At 37.8% G+C, this 21,450-nt stretch overlaps 1 protein-coding gene across 1 annotated transcript in view; it reads left to right on the top strand.

The window, feature by feature from the left end:
* Positions 1-21,450, top strand: part of GUCY2C (guanylate cyclase 2C) — an 81,814-nt gene that overhangs the window by 43,303 nt on the left and 17,061 nt on the right. Inside the window, exons 14-19 of the mRNA XM_050749367.1 lie at positions 550-621; positions 1,070-1,174; positions 7,349-7,435; positions 8,944-9,076; positions 12,061-12,198; positions 13,324-13,412. Coding sequence (XP_050605324.1) covers positions 550-621; positions 1,070-1,174; positions 7,349-7,435; positions 8,944-9,076; positions 12,061-12,198; positions 13,324-13,412 — 624 coding nt within the window. The remainder of the gene's footprint in view (positions 1-549; positions 622-1,069; positions 1,175-7,348; positions 7,436-8,943; positions 9,077-12,060; positions 12,199-13,323; positions 13,413-21,450) is intronic.

Below are 21,450 nucleotides of genomic sequence, written 5' to 3'. Positions count from 1 at the left end.
CATCCTTCCTTCTTCCCTCCCTCCCTTCTGCCTGCCTTCCTTCCATTTAGTCATTCTTAAAGAAACATTCAAGACTGAACTTACCATATCCCAGGTACTAGGCACCAGGGATACAAACATCAATCAAGGCCCGGCACAATGGCTCATGTCTGTAATCCCAGGACTTTGGGAGGCTGAGGCGGGTGGATCATTTAAGGCCAGGAGTTTGAGACCAGCCTGGCCAATATGGCGAAACCCCGTTTCTCCTGAAAATACAAAAATTAGCTGGGGGCATGGTGGTGCATGCCTGTAGTCCCAGCTACTGGGAAGGCTGAGGCATGAGAATTGCTTGAACCCGGGAGGCGGAGGTTGAAGTGAACCGAGATTGCACCACTGCACTCCAACCTAGGCAACAGAGCAAGGCTCTGTCTTTAAAAAAAAAAAAAAATCAATCAAATACTGTCACTGCTCTCAAAAGTTTACAGTCTAGTGAGACACACAAACTGTTATAATATGCATGTAACAAGTTACACCACAACAGTGTCTCCTAAATTTCATTGATTTTTGCAGCGAGTGATTCTCAAAGATCTCAAGCACAATGATGGTAATTTCACTGAAAAACAGAAGATAGAATTGAACAAGGTATGTAGCCCTTACTTCAAACTCTTGAGAAATAACTTCACTCCATTTCTTCTAATCACTGAGGTTGTTCGTGGAGTAAGAGGCTGACAGAGAAGCCCTCAGGCCAAGAAATGGTGACTATATTTCTTGTTGAAAATTCTACGAAGAGATATTGGAAAGTGAGGTCAATGGCGTAAAAAATTCTGGAAATCTACTAGTCTTTCCTAGAAAGTGGACCTGATACTATTTGAAAGTAAAGTTTGTACTCAAGGCCTCTTACTAACAAAGGAAAGGTTGTTGAATGAGATTAATATAATGTGTGATAAGCAATGGGTACTGACATTCAATTTGTTAAGAGCAACACATCTTCTCAAAGATCTGAAAGAAAACACATTTTATTGGCATATTAATTTTTACTTTGGCACCCTGTTCTGCCTAATTTGCTTTGTAAACAAACATGTTCTTCTAGTTGCTTCAGATTGACTATTACAACCTGACCAAGTTCTATGGCACCGTGAAACTTGATACCATGATCTTCGGGGTGATAGAATACTGTGAGAGAGGATCCCTCCGGGTAAGAAACCATGGTCATTTCCAATGTTCTAATTATATAAAAATATTCAGCAGGACTTTAAATAAAAATATTTATCGAGTAAAATAATATTAAAGAGTGATCATGGAGAGTTGGTGGGGTCACAAGCTTTCCAGACTTTCCGAGATTTTTTCAATCAGTCTTATTATGTTTTTATAAACAAGCCAAAAAAAATTTCAGGAAAAAGATAATAGATTTAGGGAGGGGAGTAAACAGAGAATGGAAGTGGAAAAAATGAGTGATTACCTCCAAATACATTTTATTTTACATGAATACTTGCTTTTGTGTTAAAAGAGAAAAGGATAATCATTATGATAGCACCAAATAAGCATTAGAAGACTTGGTCATCATTCTTGGTTCTGCTGCTGTCCAAATTATTACTCCACTCTTGGACTAAGGATCATCCAGGAGTTGCCAGATGAGGTCAGGTATTTGGACTGAGCAAGTCCAAAGCAAACAGAGAAACTAAGAAAAAAAACGAGAATATTAGCTTTCACACTATGCAGTATAAACTCAAATCTACCCTCCAAGAAAAAATCGTAGCCCTAAATGTTACTATTTCTTTTAAAAATTCTTTCATGCTTGTTATTCTGACATCTGAGAGCTCTTCTCTGTATTAATCCCTATGAAATATAACAGTGGTATAAGGAAAAAGTGACATATTAAGCCATTAACTATATTTAGCACTTTGAGAATTCATTTGCTGTATAGCAGAAGGGAAAGCAAGCCCATGAGGGACTAGCGTAATGGAATGTGGTAGAGAAATCTTGAGCAGGCAGCTGGCCAGGAGAATTAAGATCAAAGAGGAAAATGGTGCTAAGGGAGAAGTTCTTAAAAAATAATAAACAAGGCTGGGCACCGTGGCTCACACCTGTAATCCCAGCACTTTGTGAGGCCGAGGCAGGCGGATCATGAGGTCAGGAGATCGAGACCATCTTGGCCAACACGGTGAAACCCCGTCTCTACTAAAAATACAAAAATTAGCTGGGCGTGGTGGTGCGTGCCTGTAATTACAGCTACTTAGGAGGCTGAGGCAGAAGAATTGCTTGAACCAGGGAGTCAGAGGTTGCAGTGAGCCGAGATCGTGCCACTGCACTCCAGCCTGGCAACAGAGTGAGACTCCGTTTCAAAAAAATAATAATAAAATAAATAATAACAATAATAATTTAAGTATCCAATGCAAAATTTAGAAGAATAACTATAACATAAGGAAAGGAAGCTATTAAATATCAATCATTATAAATCAAATAAAATAGGATAGGATTTTAAAATGCACTTGCAACTTAAAAAACAAAATTATTAAAACACACAAGCCTTTCACTTCTAGATATTATTTTTAAAACAAACATGCAAATACACAAAATCGAGAATAAAAAAGCAGTGAAAAGATGTTTTAATTGTGGAAGAATACGACTATTAAATTATAATCTTTAAAAAGGGAAACTTTCAGAAGCAATATAATCATGAAATCTGTTTCCAAAAAAATTTAATTAGACCAATTCTGAATCAGTTTCAGGCAATAATAAACCATGTGAAACCCTTTGACCAGGCTCTATTAATTAGTATTCTAAAATTTCTGTCTCATTGAAATTAAATGAGAGTGTGGTCTAGACCTCATGTGAAAAGTATTTCTAATTCTGAAAGACCTGAAATAGTTATTGTTATTCCTAGAAATGTGTATTTATTTGATCAGGTATCAATTAAAATGATCACTTTCATCATCCATTAAAACACTCGTGGTTTTTCTCCTATGACCTTTTGATTTGGTACATTATAATAATATTGTTCCATTCATAGAATTAACCATATCCAATTGTTTGTGTTATGCTTTTTGTATATACAACTGGCTTAGCATTTCTTTTATTTTATTATGTTTTTTCCTCTGCATTCACAACTACAGTTAGCCTTTGGTCAGATTTTAGTTTCAATCTCATGCTAACTTTGTTCAATGTTAAATGAATTTGGAGTATGTTCATGTTTTTGTTTAACTTGAAAATAGTTTTTATATAGATAATGAGAATTACTTTTACTGAACTTCAACATTAGAAGAATTAAGCTGACTTTGGTATTCTCTCTATGGGAATTATCATTTCTTCTATGGCTATTAATGTAATATTGTGATATAGTAAGAAATATATTTTGTCTTCATTCTTGGTTCCTAAAACCCATTGTTACTGGGTGGTGGGGGTGAGAAAAGCTCTTTTGTTATTTATAATAACCTCCTTTCAAACATACCTGAGTTATGCTACTTAAGATAAGATAGCCATGGAAGATTTCTCTGGCAAGATGACGTTAGAGTAAGACCTGCATGAAATGAAGCTGTGAAACCATAGCTCAGGGAAGAGGATACCAGATTTAATATTTGCAACCTGTTCTCAACAAGGAAAACAACAATTAAACGGTGATATGCCAGAGAATTCCCAGACCTCATTTCAGAAATATTCTTAGGCTCCCCCATAATAACAACTCCTGTAGAGTTAGAAATAAAACAATACTTTCTTAACATTGCAAAGACTGTCTATCATAAAATAACAACTGACTTCATCTCTATTAATGCAAAGACTCCCTAGCCGCACCCTTTACTACTGTTAGTTAACTTCTGAAAGTTCTAACCAAAGCACTAATGCATGAAACAGAAATAAGATACACGGTTATTGGAAGGTGTCCAGATAAATAACAAACAGAGAGTGGCTCTCTAAAAGAAAGATGTTTATTTGGAAAAGAACACTGTCATGGGAATACATATGCCATTGTAAATTATGTGCATATTCAGAGAGATAAAGGAAGACAAAGGATTTTAAGGGGAAAAAAAAACAAAGAGGATTACATAATTGTTGTGTTACAAAGATCACTAGCAAGGATGATGCCAGTCAGAGGTTGGACAGGCGGATGTTGAGCAGATGTCCTTGTATAAGTATTTTTTGTGTGTGAGGTTGCGATGGCCTTTGTGGAAGGTTGAGGTTTCTGTGGAGTCTTTTGTGATAGTTTTTGTTATGAAGTACACAAGCATGACAACTCTGGTTTTCATGGCCTTTTCTAGCTGTATGTGTCAGGATTTTTTCAACATTTGCGATTCCATTCTGATTTTGACAACTTTCACAAAAGCAATAGATTTTTTTTTTTTTTTTTTAAATTTAAAGATGAGGCCAGGTGCGGTGGCTCATGCCTGTGATCCCAGCACTTTAGGAGTCAGAGGCCGGGGTGGGGGGGGGCGCAGGACACGAAGTCAGGAGTTCAAGACTAGCCTGGCCAACACAGTGAAACCTCGTCTCCACTAAAAATACAAAAAATTAGTGGGGCATAATGGTGGCCACCTGTAATCCCAACTACTTGGCAGGTTGAGGTAGGAGAATTGCTTGAACCCAGGAGGTGGAGGTTGCAATGAGCCGAGATCCCACCATTGCACTTCAGCCTGGGCAACAGTGCGAGTCTTCATCTCAAATAAATAAATAAATATAAAGATATGATTGTTTACCTAGAAAATGCAAAAGCCTCAAATACTAAAGATTATAAGAAATTTATATGATGACCAGAAACAAAATAAGTATATAGAAAATAATTTACATATATAATGTGTATATCATGTAATTGGTCAGAAAATACAACTCAAAAAATCCTCCTTAATATTTTTAACAAAAATATTTATTTGAAAATACTCAACATGAAATGCAAAGAATCAGTTAAGAACACTGAAAGTTTTCTAAGACATTAAATAAATCTTAACAGAACTTAGTCAAGTTCTTAGGAATCAATGATGTGCTGGAACTGGCTGGTACTAGCTCAGAGCTGACTGTTAAGTTATTCAAGAATTTGCCAGTCAGTGTTAAAGTTCTGGAAGCTGAAATCATTCAGGGTGGAAATATTTCACATCGTACTCAGCAAGCATATTACAAATCAGGGCTGTTGCTAACAGACAGCCAGTTTACCGACACCCTATACCGACAAATTCACATTGAAAATGTATAAATTCTTCTGAAAACAACGAACTTGCAATCGAAGGCAAAGACTTTTCTTAATTAACAGAGATCATCAGAAATACATATATATACACGCACACATATATATGAGCAATAATAACCAGAACAGTTTTGAAAAAGAGAATGAAGAAGCCACTTACTAGAAAGTTATTATAATCAAGGCAGTGTAGTGACAGCTCATGAACAAGCAAATGATTTATGGAAGAAAAACATATGGGCCAGGAATACCATTAAGTATATGACAAATATAACTAAAGAAGGGTAATTTTAAAAATGGGTGCTGACAGTATAAAACATAACAAAATAATAACCACGATCCCTTAATAAAGCAATTTATCATCTAAAAAAAAATAAATAAAAAATAAAAATGGGTGCTGAGATAATAGGACCTTTCCATTCTCTTTTCCACAAAAGGTTCTTTTCCCTTGCTGTTACCTCTTCCCAAAACTCTTGGCTCCCTATTTCATTTGATCTCAGCTCAACAGCCATTTCCTGAAGGAAGCCATATTTAATCTTTATAACAAACCCCAGATTTTAGGGGTCAAATTCCCAGATTTTAGGCAATTTTTCATCGCACTTATCACAGTGATAATTTTATGTTTATTGGTCTGATTGTTTTATGAATGTCAGTTTCCTTCACCAGACTGTGCACACTTCAACAGGTCCCTTATAATCCCAGCACTAACACAGTCCCTGCTCTAGAGATAACACTCAATAATTTTAAAAAACAAATATGCAGGTCACCTATTAAAATTGCTCAGAAAAAACATATAAATCTGCATATACATTACGATCCCACTTTTATAATATTTATTACATATACTTTCCATATCTACATTAAAGAAAACTAGAAGAAAATACCAAAATGAGAATAAATTAGATGGTGCAAATTAGCCATAATTTTATATACTTCCTTTTTATATTGTATAATTTTTTTCACATTTTGTATAGTAAACATGTATTCCTTTTATCATCAAAACAGAATAATATGCTTTTTACAATTTGGCAGATGAGAACAGGGTAGGATGGGTGAATGGTGAGCTAAAGGGAGAGAAGGCATAGAAAAGAATCTGTCTGCCCATGACTCCCCTCCATCAACTTGGCCTGGTACCCACAGCCCAACCAGCCTTACCTGAAATGATTAAGGACTTCAGACCGCTCCTTGGAAATTCTTGGTACGGTGCCTGAGTTAAAATTAAAAATCAAATTGGGCTTTTTCCTAAAATAAGAAACTATTGCTATCAGTTAGAGTCCTTTTTAAAGTTCTACCGTGAAGAACAGTTACGAATTAGCTTAATTAAAATCCTGCAACTTTGTAAAACCATCATCATATTAAAATAGTGACTTGAAAATTCCAGGTATAGGCGGGGCGCGGTGGCTTGCGCCTGTAATCCCAGCACTTCGGGAGGCTGAGGCAGGCAGACTGCTTGAGGCCAGGAGTTCGAGATCAGCCTGGCCAATGTAGTGAAACCCCGTCTCTACTAAAAATACAAAAATTAGCTGGGCATAGTGGCATGCACCTGTAATCTCAGCTACTCAGGAGGCAAAGGCAGGAGAATCGCTTGAACCCTGGGGGCAGAGGTTGCAATGAGCTGAGATTGTGCCACTGCACACCAGCCTGGGCCACAGAGCAAGATTCTGTCTCAAAAACAAACAAAAAAGAAAAAAAAGAAAAAAAAAATCCCAGGTCATACAATTCACAAAAAAATCCAAGATCTCTCTTATTGAGAGAGGACTTAGTAAACTCTAAAAAAAAAGGAATTAAGCCAATTTATGTAACTGATTAGGTGAGTAAAAACACAAGCTTAATGAAGGAATTTTCTTATAGCAATTGCCTGTTTTAAAACATGGGTCCAATTTAGATGAGACAGAACATGCAAGGCAGTCACCTGTTAAGCAGTCTCCCGACCTGCTGCTTATTCCTCTACATCTGTCTGATGGAAGAACTGAAGTTTGGGGTGCTATGGGTACCTCCTGCTCATATCCAGGTGGCAAAAACCACCCAAAGCTTCTTATGCAGAAAAGAAAACAAAAATAGGTTCATGAAAACCCAGACAGTGGAATTCCAATTTGTTCCTGATCCTAAGGTCTCATAATTTGAAGTTCATTATTTGTTTCATAATAGTCTCTCCATAATATCCTTTCTTGCAACAACTTTTCTTCTTTTTTTCCTATTCAGGAAGTTTTAAATGACACAATTTCCTACCCTGATGGCACATTCATGGATTGGGAGTTTAAGATCTCTGTCCTGTATGACATTGCTAAGGTAAGAGAAACACACACACAGAAAATATGAAAATTAAATATAAGAAAACAGATCTAACAAGTTATTCAACCTTCTGTGCATTGGTTTCTTCATCTGTAAAATGATAATAATAGCTATGCCATAGGGTTGTAGGATTTTAGGTTGTGAGGATTTTGTGAAATAATGCACGTGCTTATAACAAGACCTGGTACAAGGAAATGTTCAATATATATCAGTTATTATTATGTTATTATATCCTTTGTAGTCTGGGTGTGGGGCATGCAGTTTCATAAATTTTCCAGAAATCGAAATCATATAAAACTACAAGAAAGACAACTGGGCTGAGTGCAGTGGCTCAAGCCTGTAATCCCAGCACTTTGGGAGGCTGAGGCAGGAGAACTGCTTGAACCCAGGAGATGGAGGTTGCTGTGAGCCAAGATGGAGCCATTGCACTCCAGCCTGGGTGACAGAGTGAGACTCCATTTAAAAAATAAAAAAGACAACTGAATCCTCAACTTTATAAGATAAAGTATTAAGTACAGGAAACCATCTTGCAGGAATCAGTAATAAATGTGGACATGTATATTTTCAGACGTGATAGGAAAACAGAAGTGGACATGAGTAACCAGGGCCTCATTCAAGAATGAAGAAAAGTTGGTTATGAGAGGGAGCTGTTTGATACAGTCTTAACCCACCTGAAAGTTATATGGGTTCAGAATCAGTTTGAAAAATGCGTTACGAAAATCGATTTGCCACACACATTTCACTCCTATGATCCAGGCTGAAAACCAGCTTCAGCTGAGACACCCTCTAACCACCAGAGAGAAGCACATCAGCCAAAAACAGGCTTCCTCTGTTTTTCCTTTTTGAGACGGAGTCTCACTCTGTCCCCCAGGCTAGAGTACAGTGGCGCGATCTCAGCACACTGCAACCTCGGCCTCCCAAGTTCAAGCGATTATCCTGCCTCAGCCTCCCGAGTAGCTCGGCCTCCCAAAGTGCAGGGATTACAGGCCTGAGCCATTGCAAGGGGCCAGGCTTCCCCTTTTGAAACAGAATGATTGAAACATTGTTTCAAAATAGGATGAAACCAATTCCACTTTAGGAAATAATCTAGCCTGGCACCCCTGCCCCTTTGGAAAGGCAAGGCACTATTATTTGTATGTTTATTTTAAATTCATGTAAAAAAGGACCAGAGACCTACCCAGGGTCACAGACCAAATAAGTGGTAAGCAGAAACACTTTAAAAAAAAAAACAACCCTTTGCCTCATATTATATACAACTACTTAAGCAGAGATTTTAGACAATTCCCTTCTACTCTGTCATTTAAACAGACTTTGAAACGAGATATAATGTGTAGGCAAATATTAGGGCTTCAGTAACATTAAAGTAAAAATAGTGGGACTAAAATTAAAACCTGATGGTGTGACTGTCTGCTGAAATGGTTTCCAAATGTCACTTTTTTCTTTAAAATAATGAAGCAGCTGAAGTGTGTCACATTTCTGTTTTTCTATCATCTGAAAAATTACAGGGAATGTCATATCTGCACTCCAGTAAGACAGAAGTCCATGGTCGTCTGAAATCTACCAACTGCGTAGTGGACAGTAGAATGGTGGTGAAGATCACTGATTTTGGCTGCAATTCCATTTTACCTCCAAAAAAAGGTCTGTAATGAATGAAGTGTTCACTAGTTACCTAACTGATTTTTTTTTTCAAACCCATGTAGCATGGTCAGGAAATTGTAATACTGATCAGAAGATAAGCACTTAAAGCCACAAGAGACAACAGCTGGCTCATTCTCCAGACCTTCCCACTTGTCAGTCAGCAAGTATTTCCTGAGTTAAACAAATGTCCTCTGTGGATTTCCTTCATCCATGTGTCCCTTGATATCACTGAGAAATCATGAATAACTTAATGGCTTGTAGGATTTGAACTAGGTGAAAAAAATACAGAAGGTTGGAGCAGGAAAAGACCTTAGACATCATCTAATTTAACCTTTTTCCTTTATGGAGGACAGCACTGAGACTCAGATTTGTCCAAGAAGGTAGAGTACAAACCAGAGGACCGACTTTCCATTTGAGACATCATTCATTTATCTGTGGCAATAAGAAATATTAAGGAAAAAACTCTAACCAGTAAAATATATTCTTACCTCTTTCAGGATTGTGGTGAGAGTCAAAAAAGATAACATAAAGAAAACAGATTTGTAAAGTATAAAGGGCTTTTCATGTTGAACATTTACTATGACTCACAGTTAAACAGACTCAGATATCTAGCACTCACATTGCCTTGAAATACTACCTAGATCAACCGGGCACGGTGGCTCACGCCTGTAATCCCAGCACTTGGGGAGGCCGAGGCAGGTGGATCACCTAAGGTCGGGAGTTCAAGACCAGCCATGACCAACATGGAGAAACCCCGTCTCTACTAAAAATACAAAATTAGCCAGGGTGATGGCGCATGCCTGTAATCCCAGCTACTCAGGAGGCTGAGGCAGGAGAATCGCTTGAACCCGGGAGGCGGAGGTTGCGGTGAGCTGAGATCACACCACTGCACTCCAGCCTGGGCAAAAAGAGCAAAACTCTGTCTCCAAAAAAAAAAAAAAAAAAAAGAAATACTACCTAGATCCAAACACTAAATTATATTTCTAATTCAACTTTGCGATCCTTTCGTTTTTCCTTAATAAAAGAAAAATTGCAATTCTGTCCCTACATCCATATCATGTAAAGTGTAATATAATATTGAACTCAATCCAGTAATTTCTTATTGAAGACCTGTGTGCCAAGCATCGTTCATGACATAATAGTACAAATCATCATCAGATAACCCAGCATGACAAAAATCAGATAAATTACAAGTCAAATCCTATCATCTTGAACAGCACTCACTTATACCTACCTACCTATGGTGTCGGTTACCTGAAATTCTAGCATAAGTAGATTTACTTACCTTTTCTACAACCCCTGACCTTTACGATCAACTGGGCATGAATCACAAGTCACAAAAATTCACAAGACATAGATTCAAAAAGGTGATGTACATTTGGACAAGAACCAAATAAGGAAAACGTGCATCATCATAAACATGTTACTGCACCTAACAACATGAATCTATACATGTTTCATTGAAACTGGTGAAGACAAGTCTGAGAAAGTTTATAAGGAGTAAGGTGATCCTGAAAAATTTGTGAAGCATGTTGAAGAAAAATTAATTGCATGCCCCTGTTATTACTAAATAGGGTGTGTAATAAGGATTCAAAACTTGAGTATCTATGGGAGCTAAATACAGCATTGCACTCATGTGAAGTGAGTGAACTAGATGTAGACACTAGGGAGTGGCAGGGACAGGAGTAAACTGTGAGTAAATTATGTGCATTACTTTTTTAAGAATACTGCGGGAACCAACAAAAACGCCACTGCGGGCCCTAGCTCAGTTGGAGGCTGCCAGTATGTTATGCCTAGAAAATATCAGTCATGGCCGGGCGCGGTGACTCAAGCCTGTAATCCCAGCACTTTGGGAGGCCGAGACGGGCGGATCACGAGGTCAGGAGATCGAGACCATCCTGGCTAACATGGTGAAACCCCGTCTCTACTAAAAAATGCAAAAAACTAGCCGGGCGAGGTGGCGGGCGCCTGTAGTCCCAGCTACTCGGGAGGCTGAGGCAGGAGAATGGCGTAAACCCGGGAGGCGGAGCTTGCAGTGATCTGAGATCCGGCCACTGCACTCCAGCTTGGGCGACAGAGCGAGACTCCGTTTCAAAAAAAAAAAAAAAAACAAACGAAAATATCAGTCATAGTCTCTTTGTCTTAGTGTACTGTCTTTATCTTCTTTTGGTAAATTTATATTTAAATATGTATATATACACATTAAATAATAAATTATAATATTTAAATAAAATATATTTAGTATACATAAAATTTTTTTTTTTTTTGAAATGGAGTCTCACTGTGTCACCCAGGCTAGAGTGCAGTGGCGCAATCTCAGCCTACTGCAACCTCCGCCTCCTGGGTTCAAGCTATTCTCCTGTCTCAGTCTCCTGAGTAGCTGGGACTACAGGCGCCCGCAACCACGCCTGGTTAATTTTTGTATTTTTAGTAGAGACGGGGTTTCACCATATTGGCCAGGCTGGTCTCAATCTCCTGACCTTGTGATCCGCCTGCCTCAGCCTCCCAAAGTGCTGGGATTACAGGCATGAGCCACCACACTGGGCCAAAATGTGTATTTTAAAGGATTTCATAGGTTCATTCCATATGTCCCATAAACTACTAAATTCTTCAACCTCTCATATTCTACTGTATTCATTCAACATACATTTACTGAGCATTTACCACAATCAGACCCCATTCCAGGTAAACCTTGAGGGTTTTGAAGACTGTGATCCTAGCAGTTTTAAATAACATACTGCCATATGACCTCACCCAGATCCTAACATTTCATAGTTAGTCTAAAAGGTGTGTGTTCTCTCTTTGATCACCGGTATTTGCCAAAAGTTTTCAAAAGCGTGGAATCACATCAATTCAAGGCCACTCATAAGCGATCACCCATATTTAGAGTGGATGGTGTAGGGAATTAGAGAGCAAAGGTAGGTTGGAGGCCTATGAGCCACTCACCCTGCTCAATTTTGTAATCTCAATGTCTGCATTTACAGACCTGTGGACAGCTCCAGAGCACCTCCGCCAAGCCAACGTCTCTCAGAAAGGAGATGTGTACAGCTACGGGATCATCGCACAGGAGATCATCCTGCGGAAAGAAACCTTCTACACTTCGAGCTGTCGAGACCGGAACGGTACACCTAAACCCCTTCACGTGCCCCCTCTGGGAGTCAGCCAACCTGCTTTCTAGGCTTACTGAGACCCTAATCTGTTTGTAACCACATCACAATTCCTTCATCTGCAAAATTAATGACTTATTATCGGCATTATACATTTTATAAGAGGATTAGGAAGATTAAATATTAGAGTGCCCTGCAAAGCATAAGACAACATACACTGCCAGGTGTTACTGTTGTCGGTATTATTGTTAACAATCTTCCTTTACAATTCTCTTTCCTTTTGATTCCAATAAGAGAATGTACCTGCTTAACATCTAAACTAGATCACTCTAACAGGTTGACATACATATTTTAGTTCTCACTAAGAGTAGATCTATAGTTTTTGGCCACGTGTCCTCTCAGGGGAAAATGGTTCCTTCCATTCATTCAGTTCTCACTTACTGAGCATTTATTATGTGCTAACTGTTAACTGGTTGGTGGGGAGTACGGTGACTAAGGGATGTAGAGAGGGTGGGGTCAAGTATGAACAGAAGAAGCCTACTGAAGGCAGTGGTGCCCGAGCTGAGTTTTACAGGGTCAGTAGCATTTTTTTTCTTTTTTTCTTTTCTTTCTTTCTTTCTTTTTTTTTTCAGACAGTGTCTTGCTCTGTCGCCCCCAGGCTGGAGTAAGTACAGTGGCATGATCTTGGCTCACTGCAGTCTCTGCCTCCCAGGCTCAAGCAATCCTCCTGGCTCAGCCTTCCAAGTAGCTGGGCGACAGGTGCACACCGCTATGCCTGGCTAACTTTCGTACTTTATGTAGAGACAGGGTTTCACCATGTTGCCCAGACTGAGCTCCTGAGCTGAAGTGATCCCCCAACCTCAGCCTCCAAAGTGCTGGGATTACAGGTGTGAAGCACTGTGCCCCACTCAGTAGCCTATCCCTTAAGGTAACCTTCTGGTTATAAGTGGGATGAGACCTTTTCACTGGGTGCCTCATCAAATTAACACCTGTCTACTGAGTGCTGGTCTAGGCTCTGCAGCACTCTCACTGAGCTAAGAGCCATCCAGGGGAGTGAACCAACTGGATTTCTGTTGAAATTCCTTCCATTTCTTCATGCTGTATTCTTCTTTGTAATTTAAAATTTTCTCACCCAACCAGAGAAGATTTTCAGAGTGGAAAATTCCAATGGAATGAAACCCTTCCGTCCAGATTTATTCTTGGAAACGGCAGAGGAAAAAGAGCTAGAAGTGAGTATATCTTCCCGCATTCGTTTCCTTGGCCTGCTATAAAAATCACCATAAATGTAACAGATTAAAACAACAAAAATTTATTCACTTACAGTTCTGGAGGCTAGAAGTCCGAAATCAAGTGCTCAGCAAGGCCACACTTCCTCCAGAAGAGCTAAGGGGCTAATCCATTCTGTACTTCTTCCAGAAGCTTCTGGTGGCTATTAACATTCCTTATCTTATGGCCACACAATTCAATCTCTGCTACTTGGTCACAGCTTCTCTTCTGTCTATTCTCCCTCTATCTCCTTTCTATTAGGACACATGTGATTGCATTTGGGTCCACTCAGAAAATACAGAATAATCACCTCATCTCAATAATTTTAACTTAATTATATCTGCAAAGGCTCTTTTTCTAAATAAAGTAGCATTCATAGGATCCAGGGATTAGGACGCAGCATGTCTTTGGGAGCCAGCCTCAGCCTACCACATTCCCCATGCCCTCCCACCACTCCCCAACTCAGGAATGATCTGGCTTCTAAAGTACACATCTCATTCTCTAATTTTTTTTTTTTTTTTTTTTTTTTTTTGAGACAGAGTCTTGCTTTGTCTCCCAAGCTGGAGTGCAGTGGCAGGATCTTGGCTCACTGCAACCCCAGCCTCCCGGCTTCAAGCAATTCTTCTGCCTCAGCCTCCCAAGTAGCTGAGACTACAGGCACCTGCCGTCATGCCCCGCTAATTTTGTATTTTTAGTAGAGATGGGGTTTCACCGTGTTGGCCAGGCTGGTCTCAAACTCCTGACCTCAAGCGATCCCACCTGCCTTGGCCTCCCAAAGCACTGGGATTACATAATAGGTGTGAGCCATTGCGCCTGACCTCATTCTCTATTTTTAAATTGATACGTAATATTTGTACATATTTGTGGGGTACATGTGATATTTTGTCATATGCACAGAATGTGTAATGATCAAGTCATGTATTTAGGGGATCCATCACCTTAAGTAGTTATCATTTCTATGTGTTGGGAACATTTCAAGTCCTCTCTTCTAGCTGTTTTGAAATATACAATACATTGTTGTTAACTGTAGTCACCCTACTCTGCTATCAAACATTATAACTTATTCCTTCTAACTATATGTTTGTACCCATTAACCTACCTCTCTTCATTCATCTCCTCCCCTACTTACACCCTTCCCAGTCTCTGGCTATCGTTATTCTCTCCACCTCCATGAGATCAACTTTCTTAGCCCCTGCATGAGTGAGAACATGTGATATTTGTCTTTCTGTGCCTTTCATTTTACATAGTGACCTCCAGTTCCATATGTGTTGCTGCAAATGACATGATTTCATTATTTTTATGGCTAAATAGTATTCTATTGTGTATACAGCCTGCATTTTCTTTTTCCATTCATCCATTGATGGACACTTAAGTTGATTCTGTATCTTTGCTATTGTGAATAGTGTTGCAATAAATGTGAGTGTGCAGGCATCCTTTGATACACTGATTTCTCTTCCTTTGGATAAATACCCAGCAGGGGGATTGGTGGATCATATGGTAGTTCTATTTTTAGTGTTTTGAGAAATCTCTATCCTATTTTCCATAGTAGCTATACTAATTTACATTCCCATCAAATCAACAGTGTGTTGATTTAATGGAATGTTTTTAACTGCTGAGTTGTTTGAGTTCCTTGTATATTCTGGAATATTACCCTTGTCAGATTAATAGTTTCCAAATACTTTCTCCCATTCAGCACGTTATCTCTTCACTCTGTTGTTTCCCTTGCTGTGCAGAAGCCTTTTAGTCTAATATAGTCCCATTTGTCTATTTTTGGTTTGGTTGCCTGTGCTTTTGAGGTCTTAGCCATAAAGTCTTTGCCTAAACCAATGTCCTAAAGTCTTTTCTCTATGTTTTCTTCTAATAGTTTCATAGTTTCAGGTCCTCTGTTTAAGTCTTAAATCTATCTTAAGTTGATTTTTGTATATGGGAAGAGATGTGATGTCCTTTCCCCATTGTATGTTCTTGGAGCCGTTGTTGAAAATCAGCTGGCTGTAAATGTGTGGATTTATTTCTGGGTTCTCTATTCTGTTCCATTGTTTATGTGTCTGTTCCTATGCCAGTAACAGGTTGTTTTGGTTACTGTAACTTTATAGAACATTTTGAAATCAGGTAATGTTATGCCTCCAGCTTTGTTCTTTTTACTTGAGATTGCTTTGGCTATTTGCGCTCTTTTTTGGTTCCATATGGATTTTAGGATTGTTTTTCCAATTTCTGTGAGAAAATGACCGTGGTATTTTGATAGGATTACATTGAATCTATAGGTTGCTTTGAGCAGTATAATCATTTTAGTGATATTAACTCTTCCAACCCATGAGCATGGGATATCTTTCCATTTGTTTTTGTCCTCTTCAGTTTCATCAGTGTTTGCAGTTTTCCTTGTAGAGGTCTTTTACCTTCTTTGTTAAATTTATTCCTAGGTGGGTTTTTTTTGTTTTTTGTTTTTGTAGCTATTGTAAATGGGATTGTCCTCTTGATTTCTTTCTCGCTGAGTTTATTATTGGTGGTATATAAAAACACTACTGATTTTTGTATGTTGAGATAGTCTCACTCTGTTGCCCAGGCTGGAGTGCAGTGGAGTGATCTCAGCTCACTGCAACTTCCACCTCCTGGGTTCAAGCAATTCTACTGCCTCAGCCTCCCAAGTAGCAGGGATTACAGGCACCTGCCACCAAGCCCAGCTAATTTTTTTTTTCATATTTTAGTAGAGACGGGGTTTCACCATGTTTTCCCGGCTTGTCTTGAACTCCTGAGCTCAGGCAATCCGCCCTCCTTGGCCTCCCAAAGTGCTAGGATTACAAGCGTGAACCACCGCACCCGGCCTGTATGTTAATTTTATATCCTTCGACTGTACTAAATGTATCATATCTAAGAGCTTTTTGCTGAAGTCTTTAGGTTTTCTAGACGTAAGATCATATCATCTGCAAAGAGGGACAATTTGACTCCTGTTTTCCGATTTGGATGCCTTTTCTTTTTCTTGCCTAATTGCTCTGGTTAGTACTTTCAGTACTATGTTGAATAGGAGAGGTGAAATTGGGCATCCTTGTCCAGTTCCAGTTCTTAGGGGGAAAGCTTTCAGCTTTTCCTCATTCTGTGTGATACTTACAGGTTTGTAATATATGGCTTTTATTATTATGTGGGTGTGTGATATATGGTTGGCCTTTATTATGTTGAGATATGTTCCTTCTATGTCTAGTTTTTTGAGAGTTTTTATCATGAAGGGATCTTGAATATTATCAAATGCTTTTTCTGCACCGATTGAGATGATCACATGGCTTTTTTTCTTCATTCTGTTGATGTATCATGTTTATTGATATGCATCTATTAAATCATCTTTGCTTCCTGGGGATAAATCCCACTTGATCATGGCATATTATCTTTTTGATGTGCTGTTAGATTCAGTTTGGTAGCTATTTATTTTTTTTTTTTTTTGAGGATTTTTGCATCTATGTTCATCAGGGATGTTGACCCACAGTTTTCCTTTTTTGTTGTATCCTTATCTGGTTTTGGTATGAGGGTAATGCTGGCCTTGTAGAATGAGGGAGAATTCCCTATTCTTCAATTTTTTTGAATAGTTTGAAGATAATTAGTGTTAGTTCTTCTTTGGAAGTTTGGCATAATTCAGCAGTAAAGTCATCCAGTTCTGGACTTTTCTTTGTTGGGAGACTTTTTATTAGTGATTCAGTCTCATTACTCATTGTTGGTCTGTTCATGTATTCTATGGTATTCTATTTTTTTCTGGTTCAATCTATGTAGATTGCATTTATCCAGGAATTTCTTCACTTCCTCTGTATTTTTCAGTTTGCTGGTATATAGTTGATCATAATAGTCTCTGATAATCTTTCACGTTTTTGTGCAATTAGTTTTTATGTCTTTTTCTAATTTCTGATTTTGTTTATTTGGATCTTTTCTCATTTTTTTCTTGGTTAGTCTAGCTAATGGTTTATCGACTTTATCTTTTCATAAAAACAACTTTTGGTTTCAATGATCCTTTGTATTATTTTTTCAACCTCTATTTTCTCTAGTTCTACTCTGACCTTTATTATTTCTTTCCCTCTACTAACTTTGGGTTTGGTTTGTTCTTGCTTTTCTAATTCCTTTTGGTGCCTTGTTAGATTTGAAATTTTTCTATTTTTTTTGAGGCAGGCATTTATTGCTATAAACTTCTCTCTTAGCAGTACTTCTGCTGTATCCCATAGGTTGTGGTATGCTGTGTTTAAATTTTCATTTGTCTTAATTTTTTCAAACTTCTCCTAATTCCTTTATTGACTCAATGGTCATTCAGAAGCATGTTGTTTAATTTTTATGTATTTGTGTAGTTTCCAAAGTTCCTCCTGGTATTGAGTTCTACTTTTATTCCATTTTGGCCTGAGAACATATTTGATATAACTCTGATTCTTTATAAATATGTTGAGACTTGTTTTGTGTCACAACATACAGTCTATCCTGGAGAATGTTCCATGTGCTGAACACAGGAATGTTTATTGTTTAGCTATTGAATGAAATGTTCTGTAAATGTTAGGTTCACTTGTTCTAATGTGCAGTTTAAATCCAATGTTTCTTTGTTAATTTTCTGTCTTTATGATCTGCTTAATGCTGAGAGTGGAGTGTTGAAGTCCCCAGCTATTATTAGTTTGGAATCTACTTCTTCCTTTAGATCTAATAATATTTGCTTTAAATGTCTCTATGCTTCAATGTTGGTAGTGCATATGTTTAGAATTGCTATATCCCCTTGCTGAATTGAGTCCTTTATCATTATATAATGATCTTTGTCTCTTTTTACAGATTTTTACTTAAAGTCTGTTTTATCTAATATAAGTATAGCTACTCTTGCTCGCTTTTGGTTTCCATTTTCAGGGAATATCTTTCCATCCCTTTACTTTCAGTCTACATGTTTCTTTACAGACAAGATGAGTTTCTTGTAGGCAGCCTATAGTTGGGTCATTTTAAAAAATCCATTCAACCAGTTTATATCTTTTAAGTGAAAATTTTGATCCATTTACATTCAAGGTTATTATTATGTAAGGGCTTATTCCTTTCATTTGATTAATTGATTTCTGGTTGTTTTATATATCCTTTGTTCCCTTTTTTCCCTTGTTTATCATTATGGTTTCTGGTTTTCTATAGTGGTAACATTTGAGACCCTTCTCTTCCCTCTTTGTGTGATTGCTTTACTAGTGGGTTTCATACTTTCATGTATTTTCATGGTGGTAGATGTCATCCTTTCACTTTCAGGCGTAGGACGCCCAGAAGTATTTCTTGTAAGGGAGGTCTACTGGTGATAAATTTTCCTAGCTTTCACTTGTCTGGGACAGCCTTTATTTCTTCTTCATTTATGAAAGATAAGTTTGCTGGATATAGTATCCTTGACTGGAATTTGGTTTTTCTTTCAACACTTTGACTACATCATCCCTTCTCTCCTGGCCTGTAAGGTTTCTGCTGAAAAATTCACTGTTAATCTGATGGGGGTTTCCTTATAAGTAACCAGATGCTTTTTTTCTTGCTGTTTTTATAATTTTCTCTTTAACTTTTGACAATTTGACTATAATGTGCCATGCAGAAGATCTTTTTTAATTATATCTATTTGGGGATCTCTGAGTTTCCTGTATCTGAATGTCTAAATCTCTTGCTATTATTTTGTTAAATGGGTTTTGTATTCCTTTTATTTTCTCTTCACCTTTTGGAACACAAAAAAATTTAAATATTTAGCCACTTTATGGTGTCTCATACATCATGTAGGCTTTGCTCATTCTTTTTTGTTCTTTTGTCTTTATTTTTGTCTTACTGGATTATTTCAAAAGACCTGTCTTCAAGTTCTGAAATTCTTCTGCTTGATCTAGCATATTGTTGAAGCTTTCTAATGTATTTTGTATTTTATTGAATGAATTCTTCAGTTCCAGAGTTTGTTTTATTCTTTTTTATGTTATCTATTTCTTTGGTAAATGTCTCATTCATATCCTGAGGGTTTTTTTTTTATTTCTTGTATTATTTTTCTTTATTCTCCTGTATCTCACTGAGCTCCTTTAATATTATTTTTAATTATTTTTCCAGAATTTTATTCATTTCCTTTTCATTGGAAATTGTTACTGCAGAACTACTGTGTTTCTTTGGAGGTGTCATATTTCCTTGCTATTTCATACTTCTTGTGTCTTTATGTTGATATCTGTGCATCTGGTGTAACAATTACTTCTTCCAAATTTTAACATTTGCTTTCATAGGGGAGGACTTTTTTCCTGAAGATGTATCTATAGTACTGGTTGGGTGAGGCACTCTGGCTTTGATTCTGGGTGCATGCAGTAGTGTAGTCTCCACATAATTTACTCATCTGTGAGCAGTGTCAGTGGGTCTGTTATTTCCCTAGTGGGTTATTTCCCTAGTGGTGTGTACAGGCACTGGCTACAGTAGGCAGGGGTCATTCTCAATTTTTATAAGCTCAATGAACAAGGTGTGCATGTGGAATACTTACTAGACTTATAAGTACCATCTAATGATTTAAAAGGAAATATGCCAACATCTAGAAAGAATAGAGAAATGTACTTTCACTCATTTTATCCTTCCTCTGAAGGAAATGGAGCAAAAGCTCTTTACATTTGCTTTTTAAACAGTCCCTCAAAAAGGCCTTGAAGCCCTGTGAAAAATTTCTAATTATTTTTCCTTTTAGCATTTTACCTGAGCCTTAATAATCCAAGAAAGTAGTGAGTAAAGTATTTTAAGAGATATTTATCTTTAAATAAAAACATCTTTTGTTTCTTGTGGGATAAAAATAGAAACATTTTCCTTCCATTTACAAAGACACTGCCAGATGAATTTTATGGCCAGACTCTGCATGGCATGAGTGGGCCATTTTTACCTCTCCCCTTCCCTTTCTTTTTCAATAGTAATAGTATGTTGAAATACAACTTTCTGAAATACAGCTGCTCCTAGCCTCATTCCTTTCTTTCCTCATTCCTTTCTTTCCTCCTGCTTTTCTGAATTCCAGGATTCCTCCATACAATCAGTATATCCTTTCTCAGGCCCTTTTTTTCTAATCTGAGTGTATCCAACTATTTAAAACCTTATTCACGAAAACAGCATCGTCTTTAATTCATTTGTGTAGTTGGACAGTTCTGGAATTAGAAATGAGGAATAAAATTTCATGTCAAGTAGCTGATGCCAATAGAATACAGAGTCGAAACTAGATCACTCAGCAATGCCCAGAAACAGCCGGTAGAGTCATCCCTCTGTCCATAGGGAATTGGTCCCAGGAACCCCTGTGGATACCAAAATCCACAGCGGCTTAAGGATCTGATATAAAATGGCATATTATGTGCATATAACCTACATAAATTATCCTATGTACTTTAAATTATCTCCAGATTGCTTATAATACCTAATATGATGTAAATACTATGTAAATATCTGTGGTACTGTATTGTTTAGGGAATAATGACAAGAAAAAAAAAAGGTCAGTACATGTTCAATACAGACACAACCATCCAGCTTTTTCCAAATATTTTCCATCCCCATTTGGTTGAATCCTGAATGCAGAACCCATGGAGACAGAGGGCTGACAGTATTTCACTCTGTGGCACTGGATCGGCCCAGTTGTTTGTTGTTTCTGCCTCTACTGCTCTAAGGGAGTCGGCAGATGACTTACCAAGGCAGGAGCATCATCTAGTGGTGAATATTGGCAACTACAGGCTATACCGCGACTCTAGCTCCTTCCCAGGGAATTGTTCAGGCAAAGTACAGGGACAAGGATTGCATCTAGTGTCAGTTATGATCTTGTTTTTAGACAGACTGAAAAACAAACTTTATTTAAGACAAATGGTCTTCACCACACATTTTGATACAAACAAAAAAAGCTGCAAACAGGTGGTAGGAGATAAGATGAGGTTTCCATGGGCTTCCTCCTGTCTCCCTACCTCTTCCTCCATACCTCCTTCTCTCCATGTCACTTCTCTACTGCAGCTGTGCATTATAATCACCTGAAGAGCTTAAAAATCTACGAGTGCCCTTTGCCCA

This window comes from Macaca thibetana, chromosome 11, assembly GCF_024542745.1.
Source record: "Macaca thibetana thibetana isolate TM-01 chromosome 11, ASM2454274v1, whole genome shotgun sequence".
NCBI classification, from domain to species: domain Eukaryota; kingdom Metazoa; phylum Chordata; class Mammalia; order Primates; family Cercopithecidae; genus Macaca; species Macaca thibetana.
This window is presented reverse-complemented; position numbering and strand designations above follow the sequence as displayed.